The sequence below is a fragment of the Crinia signifera genome, chromosome 4 (genome assembly GCF_055691185.1).
Source record: "Crinia signifera chromosome 4, ASM5569118v1, whole genome shotgun sequence".
Lineage (NCBI taxonomy): Eukaryota > Metazoa > Chordata > Amphibia > Anura > Myobatrachidae > Crinia > Crinia signifera.
Window position 1 is genome coordinate 292,082,976 of NC_139220.1, and position 12,044 is coordinate 292,095,019.

The window sequence follows — 12,044 nt, forward strand, 5'->3', positions numbered from 1 at the left end:
GTAATGAGGGTTCAAATGTAGTTTTATTAGGTCTTTATTAAGGTAGACAATTGAGTTAATAGAAAACAATAAGTGAATAACAAATAGATTAATTAATCAATTGTCAGATTAGTAGTTGAGAGGCAAGATTTGCAGGTCCATATATGTGAAGGGTATGCCAGCGTGCACGGACGTACGCTCACTCTCACGAGCGGTGACATAAGCTGAGTTTTCCATTGAAAACAATAGGGACCCGTCCGTGCAAACTGGCGTACGCTCAGATCTCCGCAAGAAGTCGGTGGGGAGACGGAGGAAAGACGGCCGTACACGGCGCCGTACGCTCAGTTGTACGCCTGTTGTCGGAGTGCAAGGGCTGGCCGTCCGCGTACGTTGCCGTACGCTCATTTGTACGCCACTCCCCTTCTACGTTATTTCTGCCCGTACGTAAGCGGCTGATTTGTGGGTGGACTTAACCCTAACGGCCGCGTACGGCTAGCGTGCGGTAATGGCGAACGTACGCACGTTTGGCCGCTCCGACCAGAATAACCTCCCAAATGTGCTATTGTACTCCACGGGGAGGATGTAATGAAAACCATCCGAATGTGGCCGGGAACTCGAACCTCCAGCCAACTCATGCATAATTACATCTGGCCCCATGTATCTTCTTTCCCATATCCCAGATTTAATGAAAATCTCAAGAGTGTCTCCTATAACGGAGACTGTGTGCCATTATACAGGACCCGTTTATGCCAATGTGTCTTCTATATTTTATATACAACCTGGTACTATGTACAGCCTGAATTAACCCTATATGTTCTTAACTGTATCTGGAGATATTGCCTCCTTCCTGTGTCTGCTGCATATCTACATTAACCCTGTGTTGTTCTGCAGCTGCTTTCTACCGGTTCATAAACAAATCCATGTTTCAGTTATCTGCTGTGTGGTCTAACCCTCACCACTTACATTGAGACCTATTTCCATCATCGCATCTGCTATTAATCTGGTCACCAACTCCATCTTCTAAAGATGGCATTGGATCATGTAGAGTGGAGCAGCACGAAAAAAACAATAGATAGTATAACTGCCTCACAGCACTGAGGTCATGGCCCTAACTGAAAAGAGTTTGTAAATTCCTACCATGCTTGTGTGGGTTCCCTCCCAAAAAAACAAAAATATACTAGCAGGTTAATTGACGCCCATCGATAAATGTAGGGTTAAGAGCATGAACACACATTTGTTTAGGGCAGACTAGGTAGTCTAAGTGAATCTTATCTGCCATCAAATTCTGTTATATTATTTCTAACTATTTTTTTATTCAGTATGCTTTTACATTGCTGCACCTGAAGACATTTGCACCTTTATGAGTTATTGGAGCAAATGTGTATAACTTTTTATCTGTTTTAATACCTTTGCCTTCTGAGAGTTGAATAGAAAATGATCATCTAATAGCCCTTTCACACCGCACTTGTTAAACGGTATATTGACGTTTTTTTTTCCTATTTCAAAACGTTTAAGGCTGCAGTGGGAAAGTGCCAGAGTTGATTTACCGGTTATAGATAACCGGTATTTCAAAACGTTTAAAAAGCAGAGTCCTACACATTTCAGAGCCATTTTTTATGCAGTGAGAATGGCTCTGAAACGGTATTTAGTAAAAACAACAGATTACAGACCTGTGATAGGCTGTCCCCTGCATTCTGCCTTGAAACGTGTTCAGGGGAATAAATGGGTTGACTGATGTGAATGGTACTTAAACGGTATTTAAAACGGTAATCTACTGCAATGTGAAGGCTCAGACCCGTTTTAAATAACGTTTAAAAATACCAGTTTTTGAAACGTTTTGGCAGTGTGAAAGCGGTATTAATGAATCATGGAATTGATTAACTTTAAGTGGTGACTACGCTTCCTCTTACTGATATCGCTACTCTAGAAACACGGATTGAACATACAGTAATGCAGCACATTACATGACCCCAGCACTGTGCCTAACTGCTTTAACAAAGTTCTCATTACCCTCTTTCAGTTCTACTACACACTTGTGAGAGTTGCACTCATACCCGGAAAAACTGCATGCACAGGAGGTTGCACTGACAATCTGAAAGCTCTGCTCTCTCTTTGTTGCATAATGATCTTAAGTTGTTCGCTAAAGTCTTAGCTAATTGACTAGCTTCGCTCTTATCAACACTAATTCATCCAGATCAAGTCGGCTTCCTACTGAATACCAGATGCCTTATTGATCTGATCTATCTAGCCAATAAGAACTCTTTGTCTACTCTAGTGGTGGCCCTCGATGCAGAGAAGGCCTTTGACAGGGTAGCTTGGCCTTTTATCCAAAAAACCACATGGGTTTCGAGGGTGCTTTTCTAGATGATATTCTTTCTCTATATAATAATCCCTCAGCATCCGTCTTAGTGAATGGCCTCATTTCTGACCCTTTCCTAATTGAAAAAGGCACCCGGCAGGGAACCACTTGCCGCTAGAATCCGCCTCAACTCTAACATATTGGGCCTCAAAACAGGCAATACAGACCATAAAATTGCTCTCTATGCTGATGATGTTATACTGACTTTGACAAATCCCCTCCACTCCCTCTCCACCCTACCAACTGAAATTCAACTCTATAGCAAATTCTCTAACTACAAAATAAATACTACTAAATCTGAAGCCCTTGATATAAACATCGACCCTGTAGACTTAACACTCCTTCAAACTACATTCCCCCTCCGCTTGCAAAATAGCAAAATAGCTAAATTAAATATCTAGGTGTCTATTTAACTAAATATTACACAGATCTCTACTCGGCTAACTTCCCTAGACTCTTAGCTTCCATTAAATCAGATTTCTTATCATGGAATACACAATTTATTTCCTGGTTCAGACGCATGGCTGCGGTGAAAATGACGATCCTCCCTCGCCTACTCTACCTATGGCAAACACTACCTATATCTGTCCCCACTAAATCCTTAAAACAACTCCAGGGAGACATTAATAACTTCATTTGGGCTGGGAAGAGACCTAGAGTTAGACTAAAATTACTTCAAAAACATCACAGCATGGGCGGGCTTGGACTCCAGATCTTATCAAATATTATCGTGCTGTACATCTTGCCCCATGCATTCTCTGGCATGCCCCTCCAACACAGAGAGTTTGGACGTCTATTGCATCTATTAGTATAGCATATTACTCTCTTTATACTCTGCTGTGGATTCCCCTTCAGATCGCCCGGCCTCAGCAACTCTTCTTCCTACTACCCGACATACCTTACGTGTCTGGGATCTTAGCGTTAAGACTTATAAATTACGATCACTCCACCCCTTACTGATCCCTATTTGGAATAACCCAGCTTTTATTCCCGGGATAGTTCACAAATCCTTTCATTTCTGGACCCGACACAATATACTTTTTCCACTAGACATTGCTCCCCTGTCATCCATTCCTGATTTTACCTCACTACAATCCAGATTCTCCCTCCCAAACCATGTTTTCTATCAATACCTTCAGCTCTGCCATTTCTATAACTCTCTCCCTCGTCCAGACCCATCCCTCTATCGCTCAACACTCGAATCTCTTTGCAGACATGCTCACCTAACAAAAAAGCTCATCTCCACCATCTATCAATTATCTCATAACCTACTGCTGAAAGAGACTCATGAATTAGCATGGGAAAGGGAAATGGGGGAGACTCTCAGTCCTGCTACCTGGTCCAAAATCAAGATGGCCATTGTCAAGAGCTCCATATCTGTTTGAGTTAAGTAAAATGCATATAAAATATATTTTCGATGGTACATGGTCCCTTCCAGACTACATACTATATACTCCAAATCCTCTGATCTCTGCTGGAGACAGTGTGGCCAGAGGGGAGCTTTTCTGCATGTTTGGTGGTGTTGCCCTTCCATACAGACCTTCTGGAAGGAAGTTCACAATCTGATTAATCTGGTCACAGGCACTCAAATGCCCCATCTCCGTTTTACTCTCTATTGCTTAGACCAGTGGTTCCCAACCTGGGGTACTAGTACCCCTAGAGGTACTCTGCAGACCAGTTGGGGGTACTTGAAAATAATATTGGTAATGGCGGAATATGAAAAAGAGTATTTTGATGACAGAAGAAGACCCATTGCCATGGAGAAGAACCATGTTGTGTCACTTATGGTTCTGTCTATAGCGTCATCAGTGTCTCATTGTGCTTTTGCCTGACCAGCAATCGAATGGGAGCTACCCATGCTGCCATCAGACATCAGCAATCATCTGCCCTGCACTGACACAGGTGGAGGAAGCAGCGACATTAATCCTACAGGTGTAAGTGGGAACCCTGGAGACAATACACAACCAGTGGCCAGACACGGAAGGGCATGCATAAGGATACGCATACCGCTCACTTCCACTCCACTCATAAGTACTGTCTATAATTTAAATTGAGAAAAGCCTAATCAAGGGGTACGGGAGAGAAAAAAGGTTGGGAACCACTGGCTTAGACCACTGTCCTATACCCCACCATCAACTCAAAAATTAATAAATCATATTATCAGCTCTGCTAAATGCCTCATAGCTGCACAATGGAAATCTCTCTCACCTCCATCCATAACTGCTATGATCAACTCTATCTGGGTCACTTATAGAATTGAAAAAATCACCTCTATCTTACAAAATACCCCCTCTAAATTTATCAAAACATGGTCGCCATGGACAAACCACTTCCAGACAGAGGCCCCGCTGACTACCCTGTAGCGCCTCTATATCCCTATTACTGTTTTGATAACCATCGACAGTTCCCCCAGTCCTCTTTACTAGCTCTCTTTGATCACAATTTTCTTTTCTCAATCTTTCTTCTAAATCCTAACTTTTTGTCCCCTGTTCCCTCACTCTTGCTCCCCTATCCCCTACAACTAAACCCCCACACTCTTAATTATAACTTAATGCTTTGATTTTTCAGGAGAAATATTTTGTAGTCTTTACAGTTCCCTCATAGACGTTATCTTGTCTAAATATGATCCTGTCTTTTTAAATATGATGCTGTTAATTTCACAAAATACACATCTTTTGTTATTTATTGATGTACCTTTTTCTCAACCGCTGATATGTTGATATGTATCTAAAACCAAATAAACAAATTTTCTCTCAAAAAAAAAAAAAGAATCTGCGCTCACCCAACACTTTTCCAATAAAGCACCAACTACCGGAACCAATATTAATAATTCTAAAATCCTCCTAGCATTATATCACTGGGCAATTAGACAGAACGGGGTGTTTCCCTCTGTATATTCTGTGAGTAAGGATAGGTGTAATTACTGTATGTATAAAATATTCACAGTAGCTCTGTGATTTTTATGGTTCATAAATGATCAGCACAGAGATTATATACATAACTTAACCTTTTATAACCCCATGTCATTTTTTAGAGTTATATATTATAGTGTGTGATGTAGTGTGAAGGTAGCAATCCTCCTTTATTTTGTGCATGGAGATATAGTATTTTGTACCTCTTTCAGGAATTTTTTGAGAGCACTGGTGATGTCATGGGGCGAATGCAATGACAGATCCACAAGTTCTCGCCCGTTTTCAAACGCCTGGAGAAGTTTGTCCACGCGAGCTTTAGCCCCACTGATTCGGTACAGCCCCTGACAAGTAGATTTTATTAAAATGGCAATAAAGTGGAATAAGTACGGAAAAGTGTATGGAGACATGTACATGAGTGGTAGAGAGCCGTTGACAGTGTATGGTTCTGGTATGCTTCAGTAAATGGTTATACCTGTTGTCCTAAAGACCGTAGCTCAATCTCGCCCGTACATTTGCTGATGATGAAGGGCACCTCTTCAGGGAAGTGTCTTGGGAACTGAGAAAAATCCACTCCAAAGAGGGGAACTTTCGGTGGCAATTTCTGATGGCCACATTTGATAAGCAGACTTTCCAGACACTTCTTGTGACAAGTCAAGTAGCACTGTGGTGAACGGAAAAGAAATCAGGAATTTACTATTAAATCTATTGATGAAAACCTGGCCCTAAAACAATAACTGTAGATGTACAAACATTCTCTCACCTCCTCACACTCCACTCCAGAGACCATGAAGCCTTCACATTCCCTACACTTGCTAGGAACTCTTGTGCGCCGTAGGCGGTGGCTCTGAGAAGCTGGTGACATAACCAGCCTATCCGAGAACTGCAAGCCATTCTCAGAGGAGGCATCCGTAGAGTCTACACAATTACAAACAGAATCCATTAAGAATGAGAGATGTAGGACATGTGTTTATAACAGTGTTTTGTAACCACTGTGCCGTGGCACACTAGTAGGCCCTGAGCTGTTCTCAAGTGTGCCCCCATATCTAGAGATGCCCAAACCAGTTTACAGCTACCACCAGTTCAACTGTTATTCAATGGTCTCCTCTCTTCATGTAAATGGCCAATGTGTTTTTTTTTTTTTTGTTACTGTTGGGGATCAGTGTGATTGTTTTTTATATGAGGGCCAATAGGTTTTTGTTTCTTTTCCTGTGGGGGCAAATTGGTTTTGCCCTGTGGGGTCTCATGGTGTTCCCTGGCAATTTTTAAATCTTATTTAGTGTGTCATGAGGTAAAAAAAAAGGTTAAAAATCACTGGTTTATGACATCTCATGTGTCTGTGTGGTTCTGAATTTAATACTACTTACCAACATCTTCTGCATGGAAGGAGTCCCTCTCATCGAGGTCATCAGAGGATATAGTCCCTGTCAAAGAAGCTTTTGCATCTTTTCTGATAAAGTGAACTACTGTAAGTGAAAAAGTGAATAATACACACAGGATGTAAGGAATAGTGTCTAACAGTCACTCTGGATCACACAAATAACATTATATTATCTAGACCAGGGCTGGGCAATTGCGGCCCTCCAGATGTTGATGAACTACACATCCCAGGATGCTTTGCATTAGATTTGCTATGTGACCATGCTGAAACTAATGCAAAGTATCCTGGGATGTGTAGTTCATCAACATCTGGAGGGCCGCAATTGCCCAGCCCTGATCTAGACTGTGGCTGTACGATGACCATACAAAGATAAACAAATGCCTTAATACTATAACTACATGTATCTTTTACATTTCAGCACCTGGGCTATCTGTGGGAGATTCTAGTGATCTGGCTTCACTGCTGCCCCCCATACTCTCTGAGTCGCTCTGCAGAATCTTGTTACCCCAGGAGCTTCTTTCACCTAAAAGAAAACAGAGAAATTGTGAGAATATGCCTGGAGGATCCAGCTATGACTTCTGTAGCCACCAGTCTATCAGGAAACGATCACATTAAATTGTCTTAACAGATCTTGCCATGTGAACATACTTTATGGTGATTTACGATAAGTCAGGGGAATCGTGCTGATCACATACAACTGGAGCTCAGGCATAACCTGCTTTGTTTCAAAAACCATTTTTAAGTTCACCCTCCAAAAGTTATTTTGACGCCCATTTTTCTGGCACAAGGCTCCTCATTATTGCTAAAAGTAGCTCTAAATCCTGACAAAGAGAACAGTTTGAGAATTTACTAAGATGGGAGTTCTAGTTCAGATGAGATGTTGCTATGGGCAGCCAATAAGAATCTATTATCTTCTAGAAGGTGCTAAGTAAATAAGAAGTAGATTATGATTGATTGGTTGCCTATAGCAACATGCCATCTGAAACGGAACTCCCATCTTTGGAAATTTACCCCTGTGTAATGTAGGTCAGTTTATTAATATTAGTGGGACAGTGTATGTGTATGTGTATGTATGCCTGTGGATTATGCATCTCTCTACATACAAGTTGGGATATGACTCTGTGTTGTGGCAAAAGGGTCAGTGTACTAAAAAATAGACATGGGGTATTTAGTTAGTAAGGGGGCAGAACATCATAATCCCCAGCCATAAGCTGAGCTAAGTAAGGGTTGGTCCAGGTGGTGCACCATACCATCCATTAGACTGCCAGCCATCCCAACTATTAAGCTATTTAAAGCTATGACAGCCAGGCAAAGAGAGCTGTGCACTGCCCGGCTGTATATTTAAAGGGTCCGTCACTATTTTAAACTCTCCTGCAGGACCCTGAATCAATAGGAGCTTGCAGTCCAGCAGTAAATCTGGAGTGGCATTGGTGGCTCATGATTGACTACCAGCCCGCTCCTAAGCTAAGCTCCTATTGGCTCGCGGTCCAGTGGGAGAGCTGAAAATAGCGGCGGACCTGCGTTGACTATACAGCCATGCAGCACACTGCTCTCTGCCAGGCGGTCATTGCTTTAAATTGTATGTGTCAGTCTAACCTCTCCTTGGCACCGAGAATTCCCTCCCCCTTGGCAACGATCAATTTAACTTTCCCTTGGCAACGAGCATTTATCTCCCCCTTGGCAATGAGGATTGAACTCCCCCTTGGAATTGAGTATGAAGTCCCTGGCACCTAGCAATGAGCATTTAGGTAAGTGGCACAATGTGTAATGAGCAGTGTGTCTATTGGGCTCTAGCTGGCGCAGTGTGTCTAAGGGGCACTACTGTGTGGTGTAATGTGAAATTGTTCTATTATGTGGTCATACCCTAATTTTTGACGCAGGTTGCAAATTAGTTGATACTCCACCCATATTGTAGTTCCACCCACAATGAGGGGTGCTAAAATCTATGTGGGCCTACCAAAAAAAATTAAGCTTGGGCCAGCCCTGAGCTCTCTCTGCCCGGCTTTAAATTGTATGTGGCTCAGGCCGGCGGTTGCCTTACTGGAGCTGCTGCATTTCACCCCCCTTGGCAATAAGCATGTATCCCCCTTTGGCAACAAGCATTAAGTCCCCTTGTCATTGAGCATGAAGCCCCTGGCATCGAGCACGAAGCCCCTAGCAATGAGCATGTAGGTATGCGGCAGTTATGTGTCAAATATGTAATTTTTTTTGTTTTTTTTTCCATTCTGGAGCACGAGTGGTGCTCCAACACCCAGTGCAGTGACCTAAATCATACATAGGGGACGTACATACGTATGGACCCTCTCCCAAAGGAGAATGGCCCAATTACTCTCCTAACCCCTCTTATGCAATGGGCATCATGATGTGTGGCACAATGGGCATTACAGTGTGTGGCCTTATATGTAATTGGCATTACGGCATGTGGCTTACTGTAATGGACATCACTGTGTGTGGTATAATGTGTAATACCCTGCCCCCTTTTTGGGATACCACGCCTTCTTTCCATGAGACCAAGCCCCCTTTTCGCCGAGCAAGAATCCCACATAAGTGAGTAGTTGAGTCTGGGACCACTTATTACCATATTTCTAGATTTGCCAGTGCCCCCAACTTGTGTGCATTTGCACAACATCTTTTCACTAGAGACAGAGGTACAGGGGACATGGCCAGCAGCTCATATTGATGAAAACTTGCTTCAGAGGAATGCTGTGATTGCAAGCCACATTCCTTTTTGGCAAGGCCATGTCCCCTTTATGGGTGGGTTCCAAATCTCATATTCTAAATTTTGGAAGGTATGAAACATCTTGTATTGAACTTCAGCAGGAAGTTGTTGCTGGGAAATTTGCTACAGTAGAGAAGGAGTGTATTGCTATACAGCAGCCCATGCAGGCACTTCCCTACTATTTGCTGGGGAGAGAGCTCTCCTTAATCACAGACCATGCTTAATTATAATGGATACAGAGAAAATTGAGTGGTGTATGGCAAGTTTCCTAGGTGGTTCCTTTTCAGTTTACAGTGGACATAGGCGTGCCCAGCACATTTTATTAGGGGGTGCACCATCAAAGGGGTGTCTTCCGTCATCTATTGGCACTCGCTACAATATAAAAAGTCTCTCTGACACACCATAATCTCCTGCCTATTTCAGTTGTAATCTTCTAATTACTCTGTGTAACAGTACATGCAAATACAGTCATAAACATATCTGGATGACACAGGTATGTATTGATATGACAATGGTCTAGTACAATTAACAATGCAAACACACATTATTGATTGATGGGCGCTTCTAAAAAATAAAAAATAAAGTTTTTGGTTAAAGATATTGCTGGTATTGCTAGCGGCAGAGGTGTTCATAAGGGTGGGCACAGCATTAGGGGGTGCCTGTGCACATCTAACACTCAATGTGCGCACAACTATGACAGTGGAGCACATAGGCCTGTGATCCTACATAAGAATGCAGTTACCCTGTCCTGGAACTGTAATTTGCACTTCGCACGACATTACATAAACAACGAGGTCTGTGTTGCTGGACTTGTTAATGCTAGGTGAAGGTATATGTGGCCAAAAGGTGCTGTGTGCTACAAATTAAATCTGGGTGTTTAGCTAGTAAACCCAGGGAAGTCATGCATTTGAAGGATAAAATGTGTGTTTTTTCTGCTTGTTGGTTTGATTAAATCAGAACATATGTGAATATTTCCCTTTTAAAGACAAGGTGGGAGGGATGTTTGCATGTCAATCAGGGGGAGAAGGAATCTATGGCAGGGTTGCCGACCCTCCCGGAATTTCCGGGAGTCTCCCGAAAATCGGGTACCCCCTCCCGGCCCCCGGAAGGGTGGGAAACCCTCCCGGATTCAGGGGGGACCCCCCGGATCGCGGCATTAAAATGCCGCAATCCTCGGGTCTCAGAGGAGGGGGCGGAGCTAAAACGGCACAATCGTGTCATTTTAGCCCCGCCCCCATCCATGGAGATCCCTGAATTAGCTGCTTTTAACAGTATGGGGCGGGGCTTAGTGATGTCACTCGTAAGCCCCGCCCCTGAACGGCTGCTGAAACTCTCCTCTCCGGGCTTCTCCCGGAGAGGAGAATGTTAAAGTCGGCAACCCTGATCTATGGTATATAATGCTTGTTAATGCAATATGTCTGTATGACCAATGCCACTTAGTGACTAGGGAGTAGGTCTCTTTTAGTGAGCTGTGAACATTTACTCTGTGAAAGCTACTGTTTTGCAGTGATCAACAAAATAAAACAGTGGTGAATAAGTTCTGAGTTAATGTGTACATACTTCCAATACACAGCATCCTTATTACTAGAGACCGGATTATATGAATTTGCATATTTGCATATGCATTTGCATATTTGCCCAATTTTTAGCAGAAATTGCATATCTGACCTAAATGTCCTGATGGTGCATATTTGGCATAGCGCGGTCGGCGCGGAGCGTTCACCCTCACTTCCTGACTTTTTTTTTCTTTATGTGAGGAAACGCCGCTGATAGGCTGACAGAATCGCCCATCAGAGGAATGGATTGAGCGGCCTGTCAGCGCGGCGGGGGGTGGGATGTGGGTGGAAGAGCTGATACGCCGCAGTGTGTACTGTAGGCTCTTCCAGATACATCCCACACCCGCCGCGCTGACAGGCTGCCCGCCGCGCTGACAGGCTGCCCTCCGCGCTGACAGGCTGTCCACCTCTGCTGACACGCGGGGAATCACTGCGCGCCACACGGGTGCTGGAGGCCCCGAACAGTGGTGCTTCTGGACACAACACTGACCTCAACCAACGGATGGCAATGGTGAGTGTAACTTACAGCACAGTTTCTGCTGGGGCATTACAGTATGTGCGGTTTTGCTGGGGGCATTATGTGCACTTCTGCTGGGGGCATTATGTGCACTTCTGCTGGGGGCATTATCTGTGTTATACTGCTGGGGGCATTATCTGTGTTATACTGCTGGGGGCATTACCTGTGTTATACTGCTGGGGGCATTATCTGTGTTATACTGCTGGGGGCTATATCTGTGTTATACTGCTGGGGGCATTATCTGTGTTATACTGCTGGGGGCATTATCTGTATTATACTGCTGGGGGCATTATGTGTGTTATACTGCTGGGGGCATTATGTGTGTTATACTGCTGGGGGCATTATGTGTGTTATACTGCTGGGGGCATTATGTGTGTTATACTGCTGGGGGCATTATGTGTGTTATACTGCTGGGGACATTATGTGGGGTATACTGCTGGGGGCATTATGTGTGTTATACTGCTGGGGGCATTATGTGGGGTATACTGCTGGGGGCATTATCTGTGTTATACTGCTGGGGGCATTATCTGTGTTATACTGCTGGGGGCATTATCTGTGTTATACTGCTGGGGGCATTATCTGTGTTATACTGCTGGGGGCATTATCTGTGTTATACTGCTGGGG

At 43.6% G+C, this 12,044-nt stretch overlaps 1 protein-coding gene across 2 annotated transcripts in view; it reads right to left on the reverse strand.

The window, feature by feature from the left end:
- The window catches only part of GMIP (GEM interacting protein), a 71,150-nt gene that overhangs the window by 8,768 nt on the left and 50,338 nt on the right, over nt 1-12,044 (reverse strand). For both annotated transcript variants that reach the window (XM_083185030.1, XM_083185031.1), the window contains 5 exons: nt 7,050-7,151; nt 6,615-6,713; nt 6,011-6,165; nt 5,723-5,911; nt 5,454-5,591 (listed from right to left, as the gene is read on the reverse strand). In XM_083185030.1, coding sequence (XP_083041156.1) covers nt 5,454-5,591; nt 5,723-5,911; nt 6,011-6,165; nt 6,615-6,713; nt 7,050-7,151 — 683 coding nt within the window. The remainder of the gene's footprint in view (nt 1-5,453; nt 5,592-5,722; nt 5,912-6,010; nt 6,166-6,614; nt 6,714-7,049; nt 7,152-12,044) is intronic.